The sequence below is a fragment of the Trichoderma evansii genome, assembly GCF_050947405.1.
Source record: "Trichoderma evansii strain SZMC 28006 chromosome Unknown GGI43scaffold_20, whole genome shotgun sequence".
NCBI classification, from domain to species: domain Eukaryota; kingdom Fungi; phylum Ascomycota; class Sordariomycetes; order Hypocreales; family Hypocreaceae; genus Trichoderma; species Trichoderma evansii.
Window position 1 is genome coordinate 278,621 of NW_028145186.1, and position 26,336 is coordinate 304,956.

The following is a 26,336-nucleotide window of genomic DNA, read 5'->3' on the forward strand; positions in this document are numbered from 1 at the left end:
GACAAGAAAACAGCCACACACTCACCCACAACCTGCATTGCTGCCTGCACTACTATTCTTGAGCTATTGGTAGTTCAACACACACAAAAAAAAAGGCAAAAGCGCAAAAGGCAAAAAAGCATTGATCCCTACTAGGCTCGACGCCGAGCTGAGCTATGGATTATAGCATCATGTACTTGAAACTGAAAGCAGATTAACATCAAAGAATCCATCCCGTCCGGGCCATTCCCTATTGATAGTTTGCTAGTGTTAGTGCCAACACCTGGAATACACTACTGTTCGGTAAGTTGCTAGTAGAGTAATCCAGAAGGTGCAAGGAAGTAATATGTGGTAGATGTTATCAATTATCAAATCACAAAGAGACAAGGCACGGCGGCACGGCTCGGGTAAGAAGGGGGACATGGACCTCTTGGAAGGGGGCAAGCAAACAACCGCCAGCAATCCAGCAAGAGCCAGCGAGAAACCCCTGCCCAAAGGCTTACGACTACGCCTGCCGTCGAGAAGGCAGTATTAGCGGGCTGCAGCCAAAACCTTCCCTCCCTGGAGCCTTGACAGCCGAGTGGTCCTTTGGGCTAGACCGGGGGGGCCAGAGATGCCGGGAACTCGAGGCCTGAGGACGCTTCGAGCTGAGCAGCTTTCCTGCGTCTGCATCAGCCATCAGCCATCAGCCATCAGCGCCAGCAACGCCATCAAGCCAGCTTTACTTTTATTATTGTTCTAGGCCGAAAAAGAAAAATGCTCATTTGTATTTGATTTTTTCCTATTTTGCCATCGGTTGTTCCTCGCCGCCTGTATACAGAGAGAGAGAGTCGTCAGCACCGGGTCTTTTGCGTTTCGATGCAAGCCAAGCCGGGTTGCTTGTATGTACAGCACACAGGTATGTGATGGCGGCAAATCGGCCCATTCTCGGAAAGTAAAGCGGATTCTCTCTAACAATTTTTCTCTATTTTTTCTCATCACGCCTTTGGAACAACCTCTTCTTTACCTCTGTTGTGGGTTGCTGCTGCGGAACCTAAGTGATCTACGCGAGTGCTATGGCGCTGGCGGCCCATATTTTGAGACCGGCAGAGAGATTTCCAACGATACGGCTACCATCCGAACTAAGTGGGAAGGGGGCGTTTAGCAACAGAGAAGAGGGGAAAGGGGGCGTGTGAAGTGGACGGGGGGAGATAAAGAGAGAGGCGCAGACAACAGAGTCAACGACTACAGTACGGGAGCAACGAGAGCGGCAGGCGTGTGGTGTGCGGTACAAGGACGAATACGGCGGATGGAGTCTCTGGTTTGGAGCGAGCATTGCTGAGACCGGGATATGCAAGCGAATGCAGGCATTTGCTGGCTCTCGGTACTGCAGCAGGCCAATCGAACTCAGCCGGGCTCCTGGTCTGCTCACTGGCAAGGGTCAAGGTTGAACCTGGACGCACACTCGCATGCTCTTCATGCGGTCTCCTCTGGCGTTACTTGTTGCTGGCTGTTTCTATCGCCCGCGTTTGCAGCAAGCTGGTTGTGATATGCATGCTGATATGACTTGTACAGGCAGAATGCTACTACGGAGTATGTGCGAGAACGAGGAGAAGAATACCATGCTATGCTATGTATGCTACATATCCTATGCATGCACCACCACATTCACGCACTGCAGCACGAAATACATCGAGCACTTCTTGTCTGAGTTGTACGAGTATTGATACAAACAGGTGAAATGTTGGGGGGCGTGCCCGCAGGCTATTCCATTTCATGCCTTTGATGCCACCGTGCCTTCACAGCCTGATTGTCTGGCTCACATCTCGGCTCCGGCTAGCGGATACCGTCGATGCACGATTAACCAATAAAGCAAACAATGCCAGCGGATTAGCTGATACTACTGTTACCGCTACTGCTACTGTTACTGCTAGGTACTAATATTGTTGCTCTTACTATTGCTGCAGCTCTGCGTCGTCTCCTTGTCATTGCATGCTGCATACTGGTGGTGGAGTATTAAGCGACAGTTGGCAAACCAGAGCCGCACCCGCTCACTCACTCACCCACTCACTTACACGTCGTCTGCTTTTTTTTTTTTTTTTTAGATTGCCAAGGTGTTGTTTGAGCTGTATCCTGCTAGTAATAGCTACTGCTGTTATACTGCTGGCTCGGTACGAAGACGTTCCGTTCATCATCGAATAGCGGGCCCAGGGCCCTGCTCCAGGACTGACCTTGTCCTAGGACTAACACTGTGCTGTTTCTCGGACGTGCCAGGCCTGCTCACTTGGCAGCCGTACTGACGTTGTTTGCTATTCCCAGCAATGCTTGCGCGTCAGCTCGACGCTGGCTGACTTACAGCCAGGGGGATGGTCACAGCTCGCTCTGTCCTGCTCAGGCTGTAAGTGCCGCTTTCTTCTTTCAGAGTTCCTCCCTCTCCGTGCTCCTAGCGAGCAGCAGATTCCTCGTATATACCGATGGGGCTCTACCAGCATCCGGTGCCCACTTGCGGCAATCTGATACCTCTGGGGTGACACAAGCAGGGCCGCCCGGTCCGTTTGACGATCATTTTGCCAAATCTCCAAGTCGGCCTCCGCGCTTCCTTGGACTCGTTCGCCGGACGATGCGGAGGAGCCGTTCGTCGCGCGCGCTTGGTTTGGATCGGGTACGAACACATGCCGCGCAGACGGAGACAAAACGAGAGACAGAGAAGGCTGGTGGCGTCTGGCGTTGCAATGGTACAGCTCCAGTTCCAGCCCAGCGCTGCCGGCGGACGACGACGGAGACATTCTGTCCCAAGCTTGGGCTGAAAAAGTAAAAAGGGAGATGTGATAGAAATTTGTGCTGTCAATGCCACCGCACCCCCCTTCCTTTTTTTCTTCCCCTTTTGTGCCGTGGCGTACTTGGAAGCAAGCGATAGGTGAGAACTTGGCCAGTGTCTTGGATTCGTTGGTTTATTACATGTGACGGGCTGACTGACTGGCTCTGCCCCATGGACCAGGGATTCGAATGATAATACCCCGGATACGCAGCCAGAAAATCAGGAAAAAAAGAACGTGTAATTGCCGACGACAAGCGAGGGAATCCCATCCACGTAAGCGATTACAGAGACTTTACATATCATCAGACAAGAGCTCTCTATTATCAGGTAATTGTGCCAGAAACCGCCCGCAGCAGCAGCAGGAGCATACGAGCATACGAAGTACAAGCACGTCGGTCAGGGTACCTGGCTGATGCTCGCAGCCAAAAGAAAAGCCAAGTTTCAGTACTATCTGTTCGCTTGCTGCAGCCTTTTCGCAGAAAATCGGGCCAGCCCGGCCGCGCCAACCACTCACGCCGTGTGCCCTTTTTTGATTTTTACACAATCGGTTCTAGTGCTGCTGCTACTGCGTGTTAGTCTCGTCTGCTAATTGCGCTTGTGCTTAGCAGCCGCAGATGCCCAGCCGCCAAACGATGCTCGTCGCGCCGCTTTCCGGGCCCCGGAGCATCACAGCCGTCTCCAGCTTGTGTCTCTCTCTACTGTCTGTTGTCTCAGTCGCTCCCTTTTCTACGAGCTGATCAGCCAACGCCAACCAGCTGTTTGTTTGTGACTATTACTAATACCTAATACTACTACTTCTAGCACTACTGCTATATGCTTCGTACTCTTTAAAAAGCACCTACCTGGGTAATATATACTAACAAGCATCACTAATAGCTCTCGAATCGAATCGTCCGCCCACGCCTGGTTCGCTATGCAGACAGCCAGCTTTGTCTGACCAAACCGCCTTTCCATCCGCCTCTCTCTAATCGAAGCACACCCCTGCCAGACCCTGTCAATCGTTTCTTCTAGCGACACCACGCAGAGCCCATGTCGAGATCCCTGCCATGTCTTGCCTACTGCCATGCTTCTGCCATCGCGATGAGACAGGTCATGTCTCCTTTTTTTTGGTTCCTCAGTTTTTTACTTCCTTCTCTTTCTTTGCCCCCCCCCCCCCCTCCTCTTCCGCCAGTTAGCGGAGATCTTGTTTTTTTTTCTTCCTTTCTTTTTCTTCTCTTCCCAGCTCTGGTATTTTCCGCCCATGATTACAAAATCAAAAATGATCAACTGCTGCTCTGAAATAGTAGTATATACGCCAGCCGTAGTGCTCCCGTGTGCTAAGCGATCGCTCTCACGCGCATCTCCGCTTGCTTCGATCGATCGATGATGGCTTTTTACAATATGCCCATTGATGCTCCCTTTTTCTCCTCCCCACCCCATCTCCAGGCTGCGGTACTGCTTAGCGTGTGTCTTGATTTTCAATCTTCTCCTCTTGGCTGTGTGCTGCAAGCCACATTTACTTGTACTACTATTACTGCCTACCACGTTCCCCCTGGTTGCTCTCTTTGTGGATAATTCCGAACCTCCCCTCCCTGGCCCTGAGCTGCGCGCTGTGCGGGCTGTAAAGACATGGACTCGTTGCGACTCTTTGGTCAGGTCAACGCATACTGCACGCACGCTTTCCACACGCATTATGCATACCACCAGTGCCAGCACTCTGTCCTGTCTTATCATATGCAAGCCTGCAGACTTGTCTGCCGAATATGCACAAGTCTATGGAGTGTATGGGGCAAGCATACAGAGGGCAAAACATGTATTCAAACGTGTCGTGTAGAGCAACCAGTACAGAATATAATGCCACTTTAACTACCACTAATACTACACAAACTGCATACTATTTGCACAGGCGACATAACTCGTCTCTTTTTCTTCCCACCATTCTCGGAGTCACTCACCCTAGCCACTGCTTGGTCATTATTCTTGACACGAAAAATGTACAAGTATAATCCCCTCTATACCAAAACAAGATGTCGTCTCTTTTCTTTTTCCTTCTTTTTTTTAACGGAACCCCCCTCCCTTACCTTTTTTTTCCCCTCCCCTTGTCGCCGCCCGTAGATAGACCCACTGTCATCTGGGCGGGCATCAATCCGAGAAGCCGCATTTGATAGCTCTTTGCACTTGTTACCACTACTTTTCGTTCTTCATACAATAACCAGAGGATTCCGCCCTTCTCCCTCTCTTTTTTTTCGATTTGCTCATCCTCCTCCCACCCGCTTTACTCTTCTGCTCTCTTTCCCCCTCCGTCGCGATCCACGAGTATAACACCTGTTTGAGTGCCCGTTTTTCTTGGTGCTCTGGGTGTTTTTTCTTATTCCTTTTGCAAATCCGGTTGTTTACGCTGCTATAACGTTGTTATCTCGCTTTCGACTGCTTGTCTCTATCCGAAGAGAGAATATTGCACAAACATACCGACCTCGTCTCTTCCTGTCTTGAGATCTTGAAATCCGTTCGGATCTCCGCTGTCTCCGCCCCTATTACAGGCCCCATCGAGCTCCAGAAGTCACAAGCTATTACCATAAACGACAACTACCATGCCACCACCTCCGGACAACGATCCCCACAAGCGGAAGCGCGATCCTAAGGATGATGGTGGCCAGCCCGCACACCTTCATCAGCCCATCAGCACCGAACCTGAGCCTTCCGGTCGTCGCCCGTCGCTGCCTGTTATGTCTCCAGGTATGTTGTCCAGACATTGAGCATAGCATCACTCATCCATCATTTACCGATATGCCCGGCCTTTTTCTATTGTTGTCTTTATTCTTTAATTTTCTCCACTTCCCTCCCTTTCCCGCCTCCGATCAGTCATACTAGAATGCTAGTCGGTGGAACTCTACTCCACATTGCTTCAATTCTGGGTCGGGGCGGCTAGATCCATATCAGCCCTCCGTCTCGGTAGCCTTAGTGGGCTCTGTCTCCAGACTAAATATTACTATATCCTGTTGCAATAATACTATCGTCGACTACTTATATCGTCTACTCTTTCTCTATTTCTACCTCTCTCTCCATCTCGTGTCTTACTGGATGTTAAACCCTGTTACACAACATGCTAATGCAATCATGACAGCCTCTCAGCCATACATCAACTTCTTGCCAAGACACCACTATGCTCATCTGCTGGGTCTCTTGCCAGGCGATTTAGATACCTTTAGCGATGTCATCTACCTCATCAGTGAATACGAAGGTATATTTTATCATCTTCTCCCTCCCCCTTTGCAATGAATATATCTTATCAGAGATGCTAATATGAAAAACATATAGGCGTATTGGAACGGAGTGAAAGTCTAGCAGCGAGTCTCGGGGCCAGATTGACAGGGCCCCGTTTCCTCAGAGGCATCGAAAGATTTTTTGATGGCCCCATCAAAACCAACTCTCAACACCCCTTCATACACTCCATTACCTGGCTGGATGTGGTCACTTTTGCCAAGGCGAATCCAGATGCCTTCTCCCTCGTCACCCTGCCCGACGGCGCACGATGCTGTCAGTTCATGTACCATGGGCTCCAGGTGGAGATTGCAGAGGATGACTGGCGCTTGATATACTCTGGAGCCCTGGACAAGTTCCCGCTAGAGCACATTTTTGAAGAGGATGAGGCGGCCGAACTGGCCACGCTCGAGATCATGCTGCAGAGATCATCCTTCTTGTACAAGAAGGCAGATGAGGTTGCGGCGAGAGCCCGCCTTCTCAATCGCAGGCTTGAGGCGCGCAGAAATGACGTGGCTAGCCAGCTTCAGCGTCATGGCGATGCTTCTGCTGGTAATGCCGTTACTGTCAGCTCTGGCTTCTGTGCCATCAACCATCCACCGCGTTCGGCGCCCAGCAGCTCCAACTCGCCGTCGCACGATATCCATGCAGACCTCTTACACCAGTTTGTGGTTGCTTCGATGCAAAACCAGCCACCGCAAGGCCCACCTCCAGGATATTACCACCAGCAGCAGCATGCCGGCTTTGGCTCTGCCATGCCTGCTATTGCTACCGGTCTTAGCCCACTGGCAGCGCCGATTCTTGAAGCGCCGCCATATCAACCGCTGCCAGTCCTTACTTACCCCAACACGGCCGCGATAAGGGGAACAACATCCTCGCCCTCGTCCTTGGCCTCGATTCTGGCCCCGGTCCCCGGTCTAGCCCCATCACCAACTACATCAGTTCCAGCATCATCGGCTTCAGGAGCGTCAACCCCAACCTCAAATTCGCTCCCGCCAGCTCCAGCCCCGACTCCTGTCCCGATTCCAGCTCTCCCTTCGAGAAGAGCGAAAGGACGGGCAGGACGGGCAGGACGGGCAGGACGAGGTGGCAGACGTGGGGCAGCAGGCAAGGATCTCGGCCCAGAGGTTCACCGTGCTCTCGTGTTGAAAAAGGCAGACACGGTTAATAAGGGAGATGTCATCTTCCCCACCTGTGATCGATGCCGGCGTCTTCGCCTCCAGTGCGTCAAGCACTTGTCGGCTTGTCGAGGCTGCACCAAGAAACATGCCAGATGCAGCTGGAGAAACGTCACGGATGAGGAAGCCGAGATTGTGAGGCATCAGCTAGACATTATCGAGCGCGAGGCACAGAAGCAGCGAGACGAGGCCGCTGCTATTGCCGCCGGCAAGACCGTCACACAGGCCGAGACCAGCAGCAACTCTAGTTCTGGGTCTGGGTCTACCAGCAGTGACTCTAATGCGAGCTCCAGTGCCGCGGCAGACTCAACGAGCCAGGTGGAGCTGGTATCCAGACCAGCATCGGCATCGGCATTGGCAGCAGTAGCAGCAGCAGCGTCATCAGCCATGGCTTCAATTTCATCTCCAGCTCCAGCTCCAGCTACAATCGAGCCTCCACTGAAGCTGGTGCCCACGTCGCGGCTTACCAGAATCGATTCGGCTCCTCCCTCTGTACAGAGGAATCCTCCTCGGACAGGGCATCTGTCGGCGATCTTGTCGCCTCCCGACTATGAGCCCCGGCCGTTCCACTCCCATTGAGGTAATAGTCGGTATTTGCATGCATGAGGGGGCTCAAGGATACAAAATTCAGTAGTAAATAAGATACTATTAGTGTACACCTACTGAGGTAGCAGTGCCTCGGAGCGTATTAGTATTTAAGTAGCATTGACAAATGATTGTCTTTGATAAGGCATAAGGCATAAGGCATGGAAACTAGGTAAATGGTCACCTTTACACAAAGGCACAAACGGTTTATGATATGATATAGGGTACTAAGGGCAGTTTGATTAGAAAAGCTGGGTATATGATATGCTATGGTTGGGCACATGTATGGTAATAATAGCAGGTCTCTGGGCAACGAGCCATAGCAATTTTTCTCTCTTTATTTGATTTTTCCCATTTGATATTATTGCGTATCCAGCAATTCGCCCTCCCGTTTTAAGCTCGATGCCAATGCGCGTGGAGGTCTCAAGTGCTTATAGATTGGCTCCAAAGCTCAGATCGACTGTGAACCTGCGCTAAAAGGTGGCGGGAGCCATTAAAGAACATTTCTAAATATTTTAAGAGTTTCTATTAAATAGTAGTATAGTAAAGACAAAAGAGGTAAATAACGGCGTGTACCACGGCACTGTGATGAATGAACTAACGGTGGGTGGCGTGGCTTGCGCTCTCGCCTACGAGTTCCAGACTCGACCGTAATGTCTACTACAGCGGCCATTTTCAATGCGTTTCTCCTATTGTTTCAAACACTTCTTTTAGAACAGTCAGTTTCAAGACGACGCTATCGTGGTTCGTCTCTGGGACAGTTTGGACAGAAACGTCGCAAGATTCATCCAATTCCGCATCTTGCTTCCAACAAGATTCAAAGTATTGCTGGCCAGCTTTGCCACTCATAATGTCCGATTCCGCAAAGTAGATTTTGACGCAAAGTTTGGCCTGCCCCGTATCGTTCGAGTGCTTCTCTCGAGAACAAATTCTCTTCACCAGCGCGCTCATATCCTCTGCCTCGTCCCAGCTACCTATCGGGCCTCTCTTGAGGCACAGCGCAACTTCACTCTTTGCTCCTACCGTGGCCTCGCTAAACATTTTCTCCATGGCTAGTTTGTTTATCTCGCCCTGCAGGTCGATTCCAACCCCGTACTCTGTTTCCATCCTCTTTGCTGGACTGTCTTGTTCTGGTTCACCTTTCGAGCCTGGAAACAGCTCGTTGCTTATTTTAGAGAGGATGCCAGACGATGCGTCAATGGCCCCTAGTGCACGAGTAGCTATGAAGCCCGAGAATTTGTTCCAATAGTCGATAGCAAAGATTGGCAAGGCCTGCGCAGCGACCATTAACGAAGAATCAGAGTGAACAGCGTCAACCCAAGGTGCTAAATAGTAAAAGTGTTAGATGTATGGGACACGCTACTGATGTTATACCGCATTTGCTACTGACCGAAAAAGACAACCTGAGGATGCTCTGGATGTAGAATTTGGCGGCAATGCCACAACACGTTCAGCGAGTAAATGGTCCCAGCACTATGGGACATGAGTGCTACGTGCTCGATGCCGAGTGCGTCTAATAGTTTGGGCACGATTTTGACCCAAGTCTCGACCCGTTTCTCTACGGGAACCATGGTCGTTTTTCCAAAGCCAAAACTAAGGGAAATCTCCATTACGTATGCACTCACATAGAATATACATTGCAGAGAACTTACCGATCGACGAATAGTAGCCGCACGCCATGTTTTCTTGCAAAGAAGTGCATGAAGCATCCGAGATATCTCGAGGCATACATGCCGGGCATGAATAGAACAGCGGGGGTCTCTCCTCTACCACTCTCATTCTCGTGAATGCCATAGTCAGCATAGCTTACAGTGAGTTCGTCATGGTCGTCACAAGCCGGAATGGTAATGGTTTGATGAAAGTGTAAGTCGGCCAAGAATTCTTCTGCCTGTATGCTTGGAGATTGAGTGGTGGCCATTGTGTATGAAGAGAAGTGCTGAGAAGAAAAGAGAAGATAAAGGGCGCAACCCAACAGAGAATATCAGGAAGGGAATCCTTTGTTAAACACACACGCCTCGACTAACACAGACACTCTGACCTCAGCCGCGGCGAGGTACCGATGACATCGCGGGGTACGTACCTGCGCCACTGCGACGACTTGGCCCACCGTGGCAGCTCAACGCGCCATTCAGATTCGAGCTAAAAGCGAAATCCGCTAGAAAGAGGATAAGAAGGTTAAAAAAAAATTTAGAGCCGGAGCCGCAAAAACAAAATCAAACAAATCAAAGAGGCAATAAACGGCATTTCACGTTTCCTTCTTTCGTCACGACCTTTTTTTTTGACCGCCCACTGGGAATCTGCTGAACTTTCCTTCCCTTTTTATAACTCTCTTCTCCTTCCCAAAACAAAATACTGCTTCTAACCCAGTTTAACCGAATCTCTTTCTCTTTTCTTTCTCGTCCCATTTCCGGAACTTTCCTAGTAACCGAAGAATAATCTCTCGATCGATCATCCAACCAGCCGTTATCATATCGAAAAGCCGCCACCGCCGTTGACGAAAGCTTCTACTCGTCTCTTTATAATAATAATATTGAAAAAAATAAAGAACAAAGTAAAAGGATCAAGGGAGAAAGAAAAAAGCAAAGAAAAAAAGAACAGCAAAAACAAAAAGACCCAGCCATGGCGCAGCAGCAGGGCCCTGCTGTTGCTCCTCCATATCTGACAGGACGAGATGATCGCCGGCCGTTCCAGCACTCGCACGTTCCTGCAGAGCATGCGGCGCTGATCCAATCGAGAGAGACGGGCGATGTGCTGCCGGACGACAGCCCTCGAGGGCAGGTTAAGGCGTTGCCATTTGCAAAATCATGGGTGCATTTCATGGCTGGAGGGTGAGTCTTCTTCCTGAGACAGATTCGGAGATTAGAAGCTTCAACCGTAATGACGAGAATATCTGACATTTGAAAACCTATAGTGTCGGTGGTATGACGGCCGCAGCTGTAACAGCGCCGCTCGACGTCCTCAAGACGAGACTCCAATCCGACTTCTACCAGGCGCAAATCCGCGCATCCAGAGAGGCGCAGGCGCACGCGCTGCGGAGGATGAATCCTTTGCGCAGCGCAATGTTCCACCTGTCCGAGACGCTGCAGATCCTGGGCTCCGTCTATCGCATAGAAGGATCGCGCGCGCTCTTCAAAGGCCTAGGACCGAATCTAGTGGGCGTCATTCCTGCGCGAAGCATCAACTTTTACGTCTATGGCAACGGCAAGCGCCTCATGGCCGATTACTGGAACAAGGGCGAAGAGGCGCCTTGGGTGCATCTGCTGGCGGGCGTTACGGCCGGTGTGGCCACCAGCACGGCCACGAATCCCATCTGGATGGTCAAGACGCGGCTGCAGCTGGACAAGAACGTCTCCGAGCGCAGTGGCGGTGTGACGCAGCGCCTGTACCGCAACAGCTGGGACTGCGTCAAGCAAGTTGTGCGAGATGAGGGCATGCGGGGCCTGTACAAGGGCATGAGCGCCAGCTATCTGGGCGTGGTGGAGTCGACGATGCAGTGGATGCTGTACGAGCAGCTCAAGGCATATCTTGCGCGACGAGAGGCGACTATTGTGGCGAGTGGCAGAGAAAAGAACTGGTGGGATCGCGTGGTGGATGTCTTGGGCAACGGCGGAGCTGCAGGAGGCGCAAAACTGGTTGCTGCCGTTATTGCCTATCCTCACGAGGTGAGTCGAGTTTCAATCCCTTCCTTTGTTTGTTGTCATGAACCATTGTCTAATTCTTTCTATTTCTAGGTTGCGAGAACTCGTCTGCGACAGGCTCCTCCGGCAGACGGCAAGCTCAAGTACACCGGCTTGATGCAATGCTTCAAGCTCGTCTGGAAGGAAGAAGGCCTCATGGGCATGTACGGCGGCCTGACTCCTCATCTCATGCGAACGGTGCCTAGTGCGGCAATCATGTTTGGCATGTACGAAGTCATTCTGCGCTTCTTCCACACGCCCGCCTAAATTCTCTACTCTCTTCTCCTCTCCTCTCTGTATAACTAACACGAAAATCACACACCCGCACATATATATATACTACATATACATACTACCCAGCACAAAATTGAAGGAAAGGAGAGAAAAAAAAAGGGGAAAAAAAGACCTATAGGAAATTCCTTTTTTACCTCCATTTACGAATACACTGTACACTATGCCTCCTGCGAAAAACTGCGACAGGATGGGGATTAGAGGGGGTACAAGACGAATACCACGGCACGAATTATAAAGAAAACGGCGTTATAAGGGGCGAATTTTTGTCATTTCAGGTGCAAATGAAGGAGGCAGTGAATGAACGAGAAAAGAGAGATAGGGATCGAGGAGGGGAAAAAGGGATATTAGAGGAAGTCATAAGGAATGGACTCTACTCTTTTGCTAAAAAAAAAAAAAAAAAAAAGATGAATATGTATGGTCAGTGGCTTGGCAAATAATTGCCTTTGCCGCTGCATGTAACAAACGAAGATAATTCTCGTATCTACTATGAGCATCCCCCATATCTCAACTGAGTCTCCCTCGTGATTCGGCTAGCGAAAAAAGAATTACTACTGAAAATTATACTTTCCGTAGCCTTTGGTTCATGTCCAATAAGCAGAGCGATTCTTTTCTGAACTGGGAAATATAGCAGTAATATTCTTCCAATAGGAAGAAAGCCATACGTGATGGTGTTGACCTATCTTTCCTCCCCCTTGCATCTCAATGAAACTTCAGCCTGCATATTTATTCCATGACCAAAATGCATGACTGCACACCGATTGATGATGAGAACAAGTCACTGGACGCCACGTCTCTTTGGAAAAAGAATGAAAGAATGACGAGAGGCAATGTGGATGCGATTGGCTCGCTTAGTATGCGAGTCCTGCGCGCTTGCTTTGCAAGAAAAGCAAACAACCAAATCTTATCTGGCAAGGCTGAGGCTTTTCCCCTCTTTATATCTCTCCTAGCTCTTCTTTTTTGTAGTTCTTCGTCTTTCCTCGTCTCTCTTCGTCTCTCTTCCTTATTTCATCGGCATCCTCTTCTTCTCCAATATTTTATCTCATCTCAACTATATCTTTCAATTTCTCGCCAATATCAGTTTCCTCTAAGGTGCACGCGGAATGGATATACTCTTAACCAAGCCCATCCATCTTGGGATCTATCCCCAGTGTGGGATATGCGTACAGGACCTGGAAACGCGCGAGAGCATACAAGTTCGTAAGTATCGAAATTCGTCCCTCCTTTCTTCTCTGTTTTTCTACTTCTCTGTGTCTACCTCTATTTCTATCAAACGAGGCTCTTTCAAAAACCCTTACTCCAGCGCTGACCATCCTTGATTTTCTTTATACAGTCTTCCGCTACGCTCCAAAAGTCTTTGTATGCTCACCATCGTTTCTTCTTCCCGAATCGGACATGTTTCAGCTCAAAACATCTCGGTTTGAGTTGTGCAAAAAGACAAACTGCCACGTATGTATCAAGGCGCCGGATACAATACCAGTTCATAAAGACTGCTATGCCGTGGTCAGGAAGGAGTGTACCAACCATGACATTTTCGCCATCAACATGCGGCTGTGGGCAGTGGCTGCGTTCAGAAAGCCCTGGAACTATTCCCAGCCTTTGTTTCTTCCTCATCCCATGAACACCGACATGTCCTCGATCGAGACCGTGATCAAGCAGATCGGACTGCCGAAGCTACTAGACCTGCCTCTTGAGATTGTTGGGATGATTCGAGGCTACTCAGAGCGCTCTTTATTCTGGCGGAGCGTAGCAGCATGTACCCTAGCAGGGTATATATCAGAGACAATAGACCAGCCACTGGAATTGCAAACGACGCCGCTGGCAGAGATAATGGATTGGAAGCGCGGAGTCGCAATTACAAGTGCCTCGCCCAATTCTCTGCCTCCGTTTATCACAATTACCATCGACTCTGATGGCATTCGCAGTATCTCTCGCCAGGGTTATCCTTCCGAATATTCACAAAGATGCTCTACTAACACCGCGTACATCGTCTTGTCTCAAGACGACGAAATATGGTCCAAATTAGGCGTTGATAATATAGTAAGTTTATATGTCCTTTGTTCTACGCATTTAATTCGTTCTATTGTTGACTGGCATTTCATTTGTTTCCAGTACGGTCGGTGCCGCCTCGTAGTTCCTCCTAAAATGGAACCTCCCCGGATCTGGAATACTCCTACTCCGCCTACCTGGTCTTCCTGCAATATGTCCATAAATGGACATGATCTCTTTAGAAAATGGCCACGCTTGACAGCCATCAATTTGGGCGGGATTACAGGCATTACCTTCTTTCTTGATCTCGGAAGCCTCGCCAACATTCACATCCATTACCCTGGAGGGCCATCTGCCATGGACACATATAACAAAATGGGGAGCACTCTTCGGTCATTCTGTGTGTGGATTTACGTTCCAATCTCTAAAGATGACCAAGTGGCTGGTATTGGCGTCGAACGAGATCTAGGGAGGCCTTTCAGCCTCTTAATACAAACAGAGAAATCCGGCGACATCATCGTGGGGCCACACAACGAGTTCTTTAAGGATCAATGCTTCGTCCACGCTGCTCCCCTAACATTTATTTACCAGCAGCTAAAGCGATGGGAGACTACGCACGAGTTGGGTTTTGTTGGCACATACTCTGCAGGAGAACCAGCCAGGAAAATGGAAGAGGATTTTCCTGTGGATAGATACGAGCGCAGCCCGCTCAGTTTCCACAGCTTTGTTGAAACAATTTACTTTTCTTGGGCACCTCTTGAAGACGTTGCTTCTGCAGTCATCTTCAGAAAACGGCACAAGGGAGTCACAAGAGGTATTATGCTACGCTATCTAAACGGAGGGTCCCGAGCTCTTGGACAGTGCCGTGTCGGCGTGGATTTGGCACAGGAAGTTTTCCTACCCACCACAATCTGTATTAATATAGCTTCCAGATGGGATGGGCATTTTATAAACAACATCGATGACGAAGACAGGGAAGATGCGGAACAATCTGAAAGTCCCTGGCCGCGGCGAACCATTCATAGTGCACGGGTGGAATTTCAGTCCGAGCCAGAGCACCAGCATCCTGCCGGCGAACATTGGTCCTGCAAGCCGATGGCGAATACCCTCAAGTTCTGGTGCATGATTGAGAATACATTCTGTATTGTGAGGGATGGTATAGATACCAGTCCAATAGCGGGTGCCCCTCCAATGGATTTACATATGATGATAGGGGGACGGTATACATAGATGGGAGATGAACGATGTTTACGATTTACGACCTTTACTTTTCTTTTATCATGTAGCACGGATAGTTAGAGAACTCTACAGCATGAATTCGATATTTGCCATGTAAATTATTGTCACAAGATAGATGAATAAAAGACAAGAAATGAATAAGATAAATAGATATTTGGTGAAAGAAACAGTACTGGCTATTCCAGATGCATGCAGAGACCGTTCCATATGCACGAGTATTACCGTATCAACGAATGCTGTTCTACTTGCTGAGTAGTAGATCCAAAAAGAAAAGGAAATGATGAGATGCATGCAGCAAGACCATGCATTAGGGCAAATTCAACGATTTATCCAATGCTGATAGAACAAAAAAGATAATAACGAATACTGAAGAGATTTAGGCGACATTCGTCATAACTGTCCATGGATCCGAAGAGTTACGAATACGATACTGCGTCAGGAAAATCTCAGGCGGCCGCGACCAGTCCAGTCTATCCATCTTGGTCTGCACCAGCTCCTGCCAGAATTCTCGCTTACTCGAAGGTCTCGTGGGCCAGTAATCAATGGGCGGTGGCGTTCCTTCAACTTGAGGATCCCATTCATCGGTGCGGCGCTTCATCTCGCGCGCCCACTCTACGTCGTGGGATCCATTCAAGTCCAAATGTGACTCTCCCCAGTCGTTTGTGACGTTTGTGCCGTCTATGAGATCAGTGAGCTCGACTTCATCGCGGCGGTCGAGGCAGCTCTGGAAAAAATCCTCGAGGTTCGGATAGGGAAGGCCTCTGAGGCTACGAACAATCTTGTTGGGTCGGCATTCAAGGTGTACGTCGCGGGATGGCACGATGACGAAGATGTGGGGGAGGTCTCGGATCTGGTATCGTCTGTAGGTGTGCAGAAATGACATTACTCGGGCGTGGGGGACTGGAGAAATAGGGATATATGTGGTGGAATACGGAGGTGATTTGAAGATCTCGTGGGCTTTGGAAGCGAGCTCAGTGGGTACGCAAATCTCCCATTCCTATTATTTAGTAAAATGACTCTGTTAGTTTATGGCCTTTACACATCAATTGATAGTCCCTCATATCTATGAAAGAAGGCGGTATCAGGGGGTCAAAAGGAAAGTATAGCTCACTCGTCGATCTCTCGCGGCGCCATAGAACTTGAGGGCAGAAATCCCTACACAGAAGCACGGAATATCGTTATTTTCAAGAATCTGTGTCACGCCGAGTATATCATTGAGTCCATTGTCGTCTGCAGCCCTAGAGTTTGGAGTAGGGCTAAACAAGTGTTTCTGAACGCCATTTCGCTGGTCATTGAGCGGGGGAGGATGTCGAACCGTAGCAGACATTTTTGTGGTGTACTTTCTCTCTCCAAAATAGCAACAAAACAGGGGCAAAATGGAGAAATACTAATAAAAGAATAAAAGAAGGCCAAGTAAGAATGTAAAGAACAGAGTCTGTCTTTATATGTTTCAAATGCCAACTGCATATTGTGGGATGACAGGCGTATCGCCATTTGCGGGGGAATGCTCAATAGCCTTTACACTTACATCACCTCATCTTGTCTAGCATATGGCACTTCGGAGAGGCAGACGCCATGGCCATGGTTATCAAACTGATAACAACAGCATAAACTAATTTAAGGCCTGCTGTATGGCCAGCCGTCCATGGCCATTCTTCGATTTGCATGGAACCGCCGGAAGGAATGGGATCGGGGTGGCTGAATGGCTTGTTTTAAAAACAATCAACCCCCATAATTCCGCCTCGTTGATTCCCCGGATTCCAGGTTCCGACAGGTTCAAAAGGTCCACCCGCCTGTCTTCCTAGCGCCTTTGCTGGGGTACCCCAGGTTGATCGATGTTGGTGGCAGCAAGTGGTAACTAATACTGCATATCCATCGAATTGGGCATGCTCTAATGCCCGTCAATAGTTCCGAACTCGGCTTGCTTCTTTGCCTAAGAATTCCCATCCAGCTCTCTTCGTTCTGTATCACCCAGGAGCCGAATACAATTCTCAATAGAATCAAGGGAGCCGCAGTATGCTTATCAAAATAACTCCAATAGATGTCGCCAAACAAGAGGCTGTATCCCGTCCCTTTCCACAGAGTCGCACAGTGTACGCTTTGCCACTTCCTCGTCTTCACATGCTTTCAAAATATCAAGGAAGAGGCGAAGCTGTGGCTGGTAACGTGCCAGAAAGTTGCCAAGAAGAGCTTCGACACCCCAATCTTCGGGACTATGCAGCAAAAGCCACTGCGGCGCCACCAAGGAGAATTGCGCCGGGGCCACGTAGGCAAACTCTCAATCAATGACGCCCGTCACGCGTAAATTATGCACGTCGATGAAGACATTCGGCGGTTAAAAGTCGTCACAACGGAGCCGGTACAGACAAGTACGATGCTCGAGCAAGACGGCGCACAATATTGCGGTAGAGACTCTTTTCGACGGTTAGCTTCGTCAGAGACTGCATCGTTACGCTGGGTTCGCACTATCCTGCTTGTCTAAGGAATCAATGCAGGCAAATGGTGACTTGGACAGTTCGAGTATTAGCTTTGCCATTTCACGATATCAGACGTTGAACGAACCGTTTCTTCACGAGCAAGCTGACATCGTTTTGCCCATTGGTGCTTTCTCGCAAGCTTCATCGAAAGCTGTTCCAAGCTTCTTGCATGACGAATTCGTCCAGTCATGGCTTCAAGTTCGAGTATTGTTACTCTCGGGTGAAATGATCAACTTGCATGATGACTCGATAAGCGATTTGGTAGACTGTAAGAGAAGAAGAAAGGAAGGAAGCCGAGAAAGGTGCAAAGAAAAAAAGGCCACTGGGGAAGAGAGAAATACATTTTTTTTTTCAAGAGGTTTAAATAACAAGATACGGCGTGTGCTACACCTAAAAGTACATAATCAAGAAATTTGCCGATCCAAAATACGAGACGGGTTGGAAGAGAAGAGAGAAAATCAAGGACGAGAAGTGAAAGAGAAAAGAGGAGGTGTAGCAATTACCAGGCAAGTAAGAAAATACATAGTATTGCTACAGCTGTGCCTAAAGGTTGTTTGCTCCTTCTTCACAAAGATCTTGAAGCCTCCAATACATCATGCTACTTCAAGGGTAGCACAACATGCCCCTTAAAGACTAGTAGTTGGCAGGTTCTCTCACCAAGCACCACACACACAGCTACTACATTCACGGCAACAGCAATTAAGAAAAGAAAAACACAAGAATAATTTAGCCAAAGCGTCTCTTTTACTATTAACTATTGACATTTTTAGCCCATGCAGTTCCACCAGAGTAAAAACAAATTCAATAATTGACGCTCCGACCAAAACCGCTGCTGCCAATATATAACACACACACAAAAAAAAAAAAAACAGCCCCTAAAACACACAAACGACGAAAAAAAAACCCCCTGAACTGGCAGGTTCGACATAACAAGTAATTCCCATGATAGCCATATTTGTCGTATCGTTCCGTTGGAAAAAAGAAAAAGTCGAGGTATTTCCACGTCTAAAGAGTAAAAAGTGATCCAAGGTCCCATCCTTTTCCTGTTTGTCATTCTTTTCTTCTCATCTTCTTTCCCAGAAACCCATGAGAAGAAATAAAAGGTATGAGCACCTAGCCAATCAACACCCAAGAAATTGAAAAGAAGAAGGGAAAAAAGGTTTGCTCCAAATTCTCCAACTTTGATACTCCGATTTTCATGCCCATCAAGATCAACAGCCCATCCAGTTCATGCAGACGTGTAATATTATGAGAATAAAACAAAAACGAACAAGTGACCCAATATCCATAGCAACTATGCAGCTGAAAAAAACAAAACAAAAAAAGCGCCAGAACGTGTATCATCTTCCTTGTCCTTTTGTCCTGGGCGGGTTAGCTCCCTTGGACCGCGAATAGCCCACCGTAAGAGTGCAAGCTACAGCTCCTATTGGCAGACCAGAAAAAGATATCGGTGTGCGGCATTTGCATGCTGTAGTCGGTTCTATAAAGGACGCTGAATGCGAAACAAATAAAGACCAGCCAAATGGCAAAGTCATTAACAGAAGCTAAAAACGACAAGAGGCAGTGGTAAGAAGGAGAAGAGTAAAAGGGGTAGAAGCATAATAAGGATATCAAAAGTTGAAGCCATATTGAAGTCATGTTGAAGCGGTATCTGAAGCGTTTCCCAGTGTTCCAATAAAAATGCAGCGCTGCCAAGCCAAAGAAAAACAAAATAGCCTCCAAAGAATTTTTTTTTTTTTCGCTTTTGTGTTTTTGCTTTTACCAAGCGAGAAAGATGTGTAGATAAAGTTCGCGAAGAAAAGGTATAATTTTTTTTCCCTGCCCATTCGAAGAACCAAGCCAGCTTGAAAGAGAAGAATAAGAAAAATAGCATGTACCAGGGGAAATAACAGGTGTTCTTTTTCGCGTCCAGAATCATATAACGAAGATGAAGAAAAGGAAAGGGGGGAATCAAAAAGAAAGAAGAAGGAAAAAAAAAGTCACACCGAATCAAAGACCAGCCCAAGTGAAGCCAACGCCGTTGTCCACTCTTTCTCTTGTCGCAAATCGTTACTCCAAGACCAGAAAGAAGTTCTTGGCCAATAGCCACGTTAAGGCGACATGGCCAAAAGGAATCCCATGCGTAGAAAAAATCAAAGGGGGGAGAAAGAAAAGAAGAAAAAAAAAAGGTGAAAATCGACTGAAGTAAACTCATTGCGCCCTCCTCGGTCCCATACCGTGATGCTAGTTTCAAGTTTATCGTAGTATCCCAAAAGATGCCCCTGTGTGTACCTTGGAGTAGCTCTCCCCCTCAAAACAAGGGAGAGTAGAAGAAGACAAAAAGGAATAAAAGACAATGTACCCTCCCACTCCCAAGAGTAAATATGCCAGATTATGCGAAAGGCGTGCGAGGCTTAGCAGGCCTGCTCGCTCCGTTGGTGTAGAAAGGTGTGGTGCGGGAAGAGCCAGAGTTGCTGAAGCTGACCACAGTACCGTTCCCATTGTTGGAACTGGTGTATGCAAAATAGGTGTCTTGAGGGTGTTGATGATGATTACCATTTGATTGCAAGCTTGAAAGCTGAATGTTTCGTTGATTCGTAATGTTGTGGCCGGCGCCGCCGTAGTTGGCGCCTCGTGAACCAAGCCCTGGTGGTGCAGACAGGCCTGGAGGAGGGCCACTGGCCGCAGCGAAGCCGTTGGACATGTTGGACGGGGCCACTCCATTCATAGGAGGCACGTTTGTCTGAGAGACCTGCGAAGGAGGCTGGCCAGAGCGAACGCCAAGCGGGTTCTTGGAGAAGCTCAGGCGGATGCCACCCTTGGTGCTGTTGTGCAGCATGGCTCCGTACATTTCGTTTAGTGCCTTAGTCGCAAAGGAAATGTCTTCAAACTCGACAAAGCACATGGGCCCATTCTGCTTGGTCCGGAAGCAGAGTCTCTTGTAGCCTCGCTGCTTGGAAAACATTGCCTTGAGCTCCTCCTCAGCTGTATCGACAGGCAGGTTGCCAACGTAGAGAGTGTTGCACGGAGGATTCTGGTCCGCAGGATTGACCGGGGGAAAGTTGGGTCTTCCGTACGGCACTGGTTGGTTCGGTTGTTGCTGTCTGTCTTGCTGAGGCTTCTGCTTCTCAGGCTTCTCTTGCTGATGCTGTTGTGCCTGTGATCGAGACTGCTGCGGCTTTGGCATCTGATTAAGCGAGTGGTGATTCTGTTGCGATTGCTGCTGCCCACCCCTCATATATCCGTTGCTACCGTTGATGCCATGAACCGGAGAAGTCAGGGTCGGGATATATGATGGCAATGGCGGAGCGCTCGTGTTGATGGAAAGGCTCGACATTTGGCTGGTGGGAATGTTGGGAGCAGTAGCTCTGCGCTGGGCTGGGGTGCCGTTTTCCGCATAGGCGATGGGATCTCTGAGGAGTTCGCTATCATCGTCATCACCAAGCTCATTGTTGATGATGTATTTACCCAGCCGGCCAGGCAGCTCGTTGGCAAGGTGGTTTCCAATAGGCGACTGAGGATTGAACAGGTTCTTGTAGTGGATGCTGGCCTCTGTATCCGGAGCGGCAAGGTCCTGATGGGTTGGAACGCTACTGAAGAAGCGGCCCCTCATTGTCGGCGACATTGCGTCGTGGGACGGGAATCCATTGCCAAGGCTTGGCTGAGGACGAGCAACCGCCGTCATAAAAGGGTCAACGTTGGGCGCGGCATTTGGGCTGGCCAAGGGACCGGGATTGGGCGTCATTCGGACAGGCGACGAATAGGTAGACGCGGCCAAGACATCAACCATCATGCTGCCGCTGTTGTTCATGTTGACGCGGCCATTGAGGTTGGTTTGGGCTTCAATTGCGCCGTTCATGGATTGAAAGTACAGCAGAGCAGAGCGATAGCGTGGGTCGTCAGAATTGGTAGGGGCCAAGAGCTCGACACTGATCAGCTCATTTGAAAAGACAAGCATGAGCCGCAGGGCCTCTTCTGTCGTATTGGCCGACAAATTCCGGATCAGCACGCGCACAGGCGGCTGCGGTTGCGGGGCGAACGAATCGAACATGTTCCTGGGCGGCTCGGCTCCGAATCTCTGGTTGCCGTTGACGCCGTTGAGACCGTACGAAGGCGCTGATGAGGCAGGGTGGCCTCTGAAGGGCGCGCGGATAGACTGCGCCGTCGAAACAGGGACTGGGGGGTTGGCAAAGCTGTTCATGGCGGCGATGAGGCCTCCTCGCTCTAGGGGCTCTGGCGATTGCATATGCACGGGTGACACGCTGGTCCAGGTTTCGGGGTATGGCATCCACGCAGACGTTGTCGGCGGTGGATGGTTCCTACTTGGGTCACTGTTCATAGCCAGGCGATGTGGATGTGTGCGTGCGTAGAGAGAGGCGTTTGCGAAGAGGATGACTGATCGAGGCAATGCGCAACTGGTGACGGTGGAGTCACGGCTACGGGAGCCAGATAGGGTGTCGGTCTGTATTATAACGGCACAGAATGATAAATCGATAGCGTAGCGGGTGAAGCGAAGAGGCGAGAGCCACGAGAGAGGTCGCGAACGTGGTTCGAATACAAGGTTCGACGATTCGCGGGCCGACGGCGGTGCCAATACGACTCGGACGACGAGGGTTCAGAGCGAGAGAGACGGTGGCGTATTGGAGCAACTCTATTGGTGATGGCGAAAGGTATTATATATGTGTATAGGCATATAATGCTGACGATGCTTGTGATGCGAGGTTGAAAGCCAAAAAGAAAGGAAATGGGCCCGGTTTGGCGCTTCTGCTGCTGCTGCGGCGGCAACAAAGACGCGGCCGGCGATCGGGATTCGAAGCAGCGTTGCGACGATGCGAAGCCAAAGAGGAAAATAAAAAAGACAAGAGAAGAAGAGAAGAGAAGCGCCAGAGGGAAAGCAAGATCGCGACGAGGCGGCGGTTGGGCGGCGATCAGCTGGCGGGACGAAGTTGGTGATAAGGCGAAGTTGGCCTAAACTTTTGGCGTTTTGGTTGGGATTAGTGAGGTGGTGATGGATTTGGATGCAGGTGCAGTTCGCATATTTTCCTCAGTCCGGGCCTTGGCTTTACAGTAAGGTAGGCCTTCTGGGGCCTTAATTTTTGGGGGGGAAGAGGGGGGAAAGCCGCAGCTGCAGCCGCGAAAAGGTGGAGGGAGCTAAGGCGCCAGGGCAGCGAGAGAGGATGAGTGAGGAAGAGAGAAAGAGGGAAAAGGCCAGTGCCACTAGCTGGCAGTAGTACTAATATAGTAGTAGTGGCAGCCGTAGTGGGAGCAGCGCTTCTTAGCGAGAGGCGTAAGTTAATCATAATTGTTTGGGGAGGGAGGGGGGCGCTCTCAGTGCTGCTTCCAGGGAGGATCGCTTTCCAACTTTTTCTGCTCGCTTTTTCTGGCGCTGGCCGAGCTAAAAATGGCGGGCTAGGTCCAAAGTTGTTTTGGAGGGTTGGATGGGGGCTAGTGCGCTGGAAGGGAGGGAGAGAGTTTGGAGGGCTTTCAGCGGCTTTTGCGGGCTCAGACAGCGACACAGCGCCCTGGAAAGGGCTCCCAGTGGCCTCCTGGGCTTGCTGGAGTCCTGGGAGGGTGGCTGAAGAGAAAAAGCCCAGCGGGGGGGCCAAATTTCCTGGCGCTGTGTGTAGGTTTCGCAGCCAATCGGGGGAGCGGCGCAGCATGTCCCGGCGACGCTTGAGGGTACCTGCACATCGGCCTCTGCTGCGTACCGGCCCTGTCTCCTTAGCCCGTGTTTCGTCAGCGTCATGGTGGCCGCAGTACCAGGCCCTGCGTACCTTGCAGGTACATCGCTGTAGCCTCCCAGCTGCTGGGGATCAGAGTCAAGCTAGTGGGCGTTGTCTTGGGGCTAAAATGACGCCAGCGAGTCTTCTCTGGCAAACCCAGCGGTGGTTTTTCAGTGCTTTTGATCCTGTGACGCGACGAGAAACCTTGTTGCTATCGAGAAGGGGGGTGTGGTTCGTCAGAGTGCGTGTGCAAGACAGTCGGCTGATTACATAACATAGATTGGCGAGAGGGATGCTGTGCAGTACAAAGAAGGTTGGATCATGAAATAAAAGGATGAAGCAAAAAAGGGGGGCTTTGAGAAGAAGGCCAAGATGAAAGAACGAAAAACAAAACATCATCTCTGTGACGGAGACCTCCGGTGCAGCCCCCTGTATTTGCTTTCTTGAGTCTTTTCTTAATGGTTTCCTTGCTTCCTTTCCAAGGGAAGTAAGTCGGATAATACTCCGTGGAGTTGAGCCCTCTCCTCCCTCGAGTATACACTTTTCGCATTCCGCGCCCTGAATCAACCTCGTGCTCGAAAAAGAAGATAATTTCTCCTCTTTGGCGGGATATGCTTTCAGCCTCCTTGTAGCCATGGCCGGCCGCACCGGAGTCGCATAGCCAACATTCAACGTTTGTTGAGTAACACCGCAGGCCTTGCTCTGATGCGTCCACAGATCGTTGGCGATAGAGGACAGCTTGCATGTAGTAGCTTTTCACGTACGCCACATTCGTACTTCGTGTTTGCAAGTACGCGTCCCGGTGATCTCGATGATGGATTCAAGTACCCGTCGGCGACACACCGTTTGCGTCCAAGCTCTCCAGCGCCGCAACCAGGTTCATCCAAGCTCCCGTGTGCTACAGGCAGGAAGGGCCAAAAGCGGCTTGGCCAGCCTGGCCTCTTCGCCTCCGTACTCGTACTTTGAATAAAGGCCAGGGCATCCTATCCAGGGAGTTGCTATCGTGCCAGACCACCGCCCAATAACACGCCGAGCAGCACTCGATAGGCCCCAAAGTGGCAGTCCCGCAAAGGGTCAAAAGTGTGTGTGGGGTGTCTGATCGGTCCACATACTTGCGGCTAGCATGAGTTATACCTACTCGTTACTCATGCTTCGTACTAGATATTAGCACTGGCACTAGCATGCTCCTCGTACAAGTATGGAGCCATGTTAGTTGTTGAGTACTGTATAGGCAGAAATGGGATAGCAGTTGACCAGCTTTTGTCAGGCAGCAAGCGCCGTACGGAGTGTTCTCGTGAGATGTGCTGCTCCTGTTGTGCTAGCTGCTTTGTATGCTGTACTACCTCGAGGAGCGACTGGGAGCTACCCCTCCAGCTCGCCGACAGGGGCCTGAGAGAGACCCGGCGAATGCATCACTGGTGATGCAACACTAGAGGTAGCATAGCGCGTCCATCATCTGGAACAAACCGTGCCGTTTCTGTATGGCTTTTGTTTTTGTCTCACCCGACATTTCTAGAACGCTGGCAAGATCCCTGGCCCCATGTACGAGCAGTACTAGTCCTACTGCCACCAGCATGCGGTACAGCCAGGCGCCGCGGTGCTACCTTGGAGCGTCAGCTTGTACTCGTATAACTTTGGCTGATGGCCGCGATATCTAGTACCAACGAGGCGAGTCATACCAGAACAGCCATGACACAGACAAGGACGCACAGAAGACTTCCCTTTGTTCATTTTTCTCTTTTTTCTAACCTGTTGCACCCATCACAGCTATAGTATCATTGCCCCTGTCACTGCATGCACTGTAACACACCCCGTGCGGGAGACAGCCTGGCGGGTGGCATTCTTAAGTCGAGTCGAGATTAGTTCTTCTGCCACGCACCGATTCGTCCCGTTTATACTGTACTAATAGCGTCTCCAAGGATAGAAACCTACGCATCTTCCCGACTTAACATGAAACCAAGACGATGGCAGGGATAGGCGATATCTGCGAATAGCATCACTTCCCAGCACAGGAAATCTAAAAGCTAAAGAGGCCAGAAGCAGGGGAGACCAACCAGTATCATAGTGCCAATATGGTGAAAAGACGCTTCAACGTGTTTTCGATTCGATCGGCCAATCCATCAGCCAAAGATATTCTCGCAAACAAGATGCAAATAGTACTGTAGTAATATCTGCCGCGGCCAACGACGGATGGCCTTGCATCCTACCCAAGATTCGGCATTGCTCATGACCATCTCTTAGCTCCAAAAGATACGCGCACGTGCAAATTGCCCATTGGTGGGGCGCCATCCGCACTAGGTCGCTGCCAACCTTGCAGTACGGTGCTAGGCCGTGGAATCGTCAGTTGCGCTAGAGGTATCACTCCGTACTAAGATACACAGATTACGGGGGAGAGCCGCGCCGGCCAATCACCGGCTGCTGTCGATGCGCACTAGCAAGGCACCTTATGCATGTCAAAATTGCTGCCCTCGTCCAAACGTCAAAGTGGCCGCCGTCATTGGACGCTGGCGCGACGGGGACCCCAGTCGCTTCTCATTTCTTCATCGCTGTTAATATGTGGATGCCATCTGCTGCAGAGAGGGGGAAGATCATGCCCTAACGAAGCTCGCCAGCGCCCATCACACCACTTGAAGCCACTGGCGCTTGTCCCTGGCTGGCCTCTCGCCAGGAACCCGGCGCTGAGGCTGTCGGCAAGGCGCAGGGGTCTTTTTTTACGAACATACTTCGTACTGGCGTGGTAATCTGTTGTGAATCTCGAGTATTCAGTCGTCTTGCCTATACATGCCCCTACTTGCACTGCTGCCACCTCTCTAGACCTATTACTAATAACAGCTAGCACCAGGGACGCTTCTACACAATACGACCCACCAGAGACTGAATCTGTCATCGACGCGGACCACACGGCCGCAGCAGTGGTCCGCTGCCTTAATGGCATGTCTACGAGGGGGAAGAGGAGAGGCTAGGCTTAGGACAGCATAGCATGATCTAGGGAAGACTAGCCGTTTGACTTACATAGACACGGCAGGGCAGGAAGCTGTACAGTATTCGTGTCTTTGATGGCAAAGGCCCCGTCATGGAAAGCCGTCCTTGGACCGATGGTTTGCTGCCAATAATAGGCAGAAGTATTGCTACTGCTGCCTTGCATTTCACAAGCCGAACTGCTAATTGCTGACGAGCGCGAG

At 50.0% G+C, this 26,336-nt stretch overlaps 10 protein-coding genes across 10 annotated transcripts; 5 read left to right on the forward strand and 5 right to left on the reverse strand.

Moving 5' to 3' along the window:
- Nucleotides 1-1,571: 1,571 nt before the first annotated feature.
- On the forward strand, nucleotides 1,572-3,732 carry GGI43DRAFT_178643 (uncharacterized protein). The gene is made up of 6 exons (XM_083199820.1): nucleotides 1,572-1,592; nucleotides 1,695-2,129; nucleotides 2,200-2,356; nucleotides 2,778-2,875; nucleotides 2,957-3,103; nucleotides 3,653-3,732. The coding sequence occupies exons 2-5, from the start codon at nucleotides 1,951-1,953 to the stop codon at nucleotides 3,015-3,017; spliced, it is 495 nt and encodes a 164-aa protein (XP_083057625.1). The 5' UTR covers nucleotides 1,572-1,592; nucleotides 1,695-1,950; the 3' UTR covers nucleotides 3,018-3,103; nucleotides 3,653-3,732.
- Nucleotides 3,733-5,731: 1,999 nt separating this feature from the next.
- GGI43DRAFT_178469 (uncharacterized protein) lies at nucleotides 5,732-8,114 on the forward strand. Its single transcript, XM_083199817.1, has 2 exons — nucleotides 5,732-5,996; nucleotides 6,074-8,114. The coding sequence occupies exons 1-2, from the start codon at nucleotides 5,837-5,839 to the stop codon at nucleotides 7,771-7,773; spliced, it is 1,860 nt and encodes a 619-aa protein (XP_083057626.1). The 5' UTR covers nucleotides 5,732-5,836; the 3' UTR covers nucleotides 7,774-8,114.
- Nucleotides 8,115-8,258: 144 nt separating this feature from the next.
- Nucleotides 8,259-9,849, reverse strand: GGI43DRAFT_178616 (alpha/beta fold hydrolase). Its single transcript, XM_083199819.1, has 3 exons — nucleotides 9,432-9,849; nucleotides 9,170-9,372; nucleotides 8,259-9,104 (listed from the first exon to the last, which is right to left on the reverse strand). The coding sequence occupies exons 1-3, from the start codon at nucleotides 9,695-9,697 to the stop codon at nucleotides 8,455-8,457; spliced, it is 1,119 nt and encodes a 372-aa protein (XP_083057627.1). The 5' UTR covers nucleotides 9,698-9,849; the 3' UTR covers nucleotides 8,259-8,454.
- Nucleotides 9,850-10,291: 442 nt separating this feature from the next.
- Nucleotides 10,292-11,877, forward strand: GGI43DRAFT_178258 (mitochondrial carrier domain-containing protein). The gene is made up of 3 exons (XM_083199809.1): nucleotides 10,292-10,607; nucleotides 10,691-11,441; nucleotides 11,511-11,877. The coding sequence occupies exons 1-3, from the start codon at nucleotides 10,399-10,401 to the stop codon at nucleotides 11,721-11,723; spliced, it is 1,173 nt and encodes a 390-aa protein (XP_083057628.1). The 5' UTR covers nucleotides 10,292-10,398; the 3' UTR covers nucleotides 11,724-11,877.
- Nucleotides 11,878-12,519: 642 nt separating this feature from the next.
- GGI43DRAFT_178260 (uncharacterized protein) lies at nucleotides 12,520-15,131 on the forward strand. The gene is made up of 3 exons (XM_083199810.1): nucleotides 12,520-12,947; nucleotides 13,081-13,787; nucleotides 13,860-15,131. The coding sequence occupies exons 1-3, from the start codon at nucleotides 12,851-12,853 to the stop codon at nucleotides 14,964-14,966; spliced, it is 1,911 nt and encodes a 636-aa protein (XP_083057629.1). The 5' UTR covers nucleotides 12,520-12,850; the 3' UTR covers nucleotides 14,967-15,131.
- Nucleotide 15,132: 1 nt separating this feature from the next.
- GGI43DRAFT_178426 (uncharacterized protein) lies at nucleotides 15,133-16,646 on the reverse strand. The gene is made up of 2 exons (XM_083199816.1): nucleotides 16,087-16,646; nucleotides 15,133-15,972 (listed from the first exon to the last, which is right to left on the reverse strand). The coding sequence occupies exons 1-2, from the start codon at nucleotides 16,300-16,302 to the stop codon at nucleotides 15,352-15,354; spliced, it is 837 nt and encodes a 278-aa protein (XP_083057630.1). The 5' UTR covers nucleotides 16,303-16,646; the 3' UTR covers nucleotides 15,133-15,351.
- A 718-nt stretch (nucleotides 16,647-17,364) lies between these two features.
- Nucleotides 17,365-18,150, forward strand: GGI43DRAFT_178276 (uncharacterized protein). Its single transcript, XM_083199811.1, has one exon. It carries the CDS (start codon nucleotides 17,465-17,467, stop codon nucleotides 18,080-18,082), a length of 618 nt encoding a protein of 205 aa, XP_083057631.1. The 5' UTR covers nucleotides 17,365-17,464; the 3' UTR covers nucleotides 18,083-18,150.
- Nucleotides 18,151-18,746: 596 nt separating this feature from the next.
- On the reverse strand, nucleotides 18,747-19,814 carry GGI43DRAFT_178573 (uncharacterized protein). Its single transcript, XM_083199818.1, has one exon. It carries the CDS (start codon nucleotides 19,644-19,646, stop codon nucleotides 18,987-18,989), a length of 660 nt encoding a protein of 219 aa, XP_083057632.1. The 5' UTR covers nucleotides 19,647-19,814; the 3' UTR covers nucleotides 18,747-18,986.
- Nucleotides 19,735-21,972, reverse strand: GGI43DRAFT_178421 (uncharacterized protein). Its single transcript, XM_083199815.1, has one exon. The coding sequence runs from the start codon at nucleotides 21,768-21,770 to the stop codon at nucleotides 19,824-19,826; it is 1,947 nt and encodes a 648-aa protein (XP_083057633.1). The 5' UTR covers nucleotides 21,771-21,972; the 3' UTR covers nucleotides 19,735-19,823.
- Nucleotides 21,973-23,170: 1,198 nt separating this feature from the next.
- GGI43DRAFT_178418 (uncharacterized protein) lies at nucleotides 23,171-24,075 on the reverse strand. The gene has a single exon (XM_083199814.1). The coding sequence runs from the start codon at nucleotides 23,788-23,790 to the stop codon at nucleotides 23,251-23,253; it is 540 nt and encodes a 179-aa protein (XP_083057634.1). The 5' UTR covers nucleotides 23,791-24,075; the 3' UTR covers nucleotides 23,171-23,250.
- Nucleotides 24,076-26,336: the final 2,261 nt, after the last annotated feature.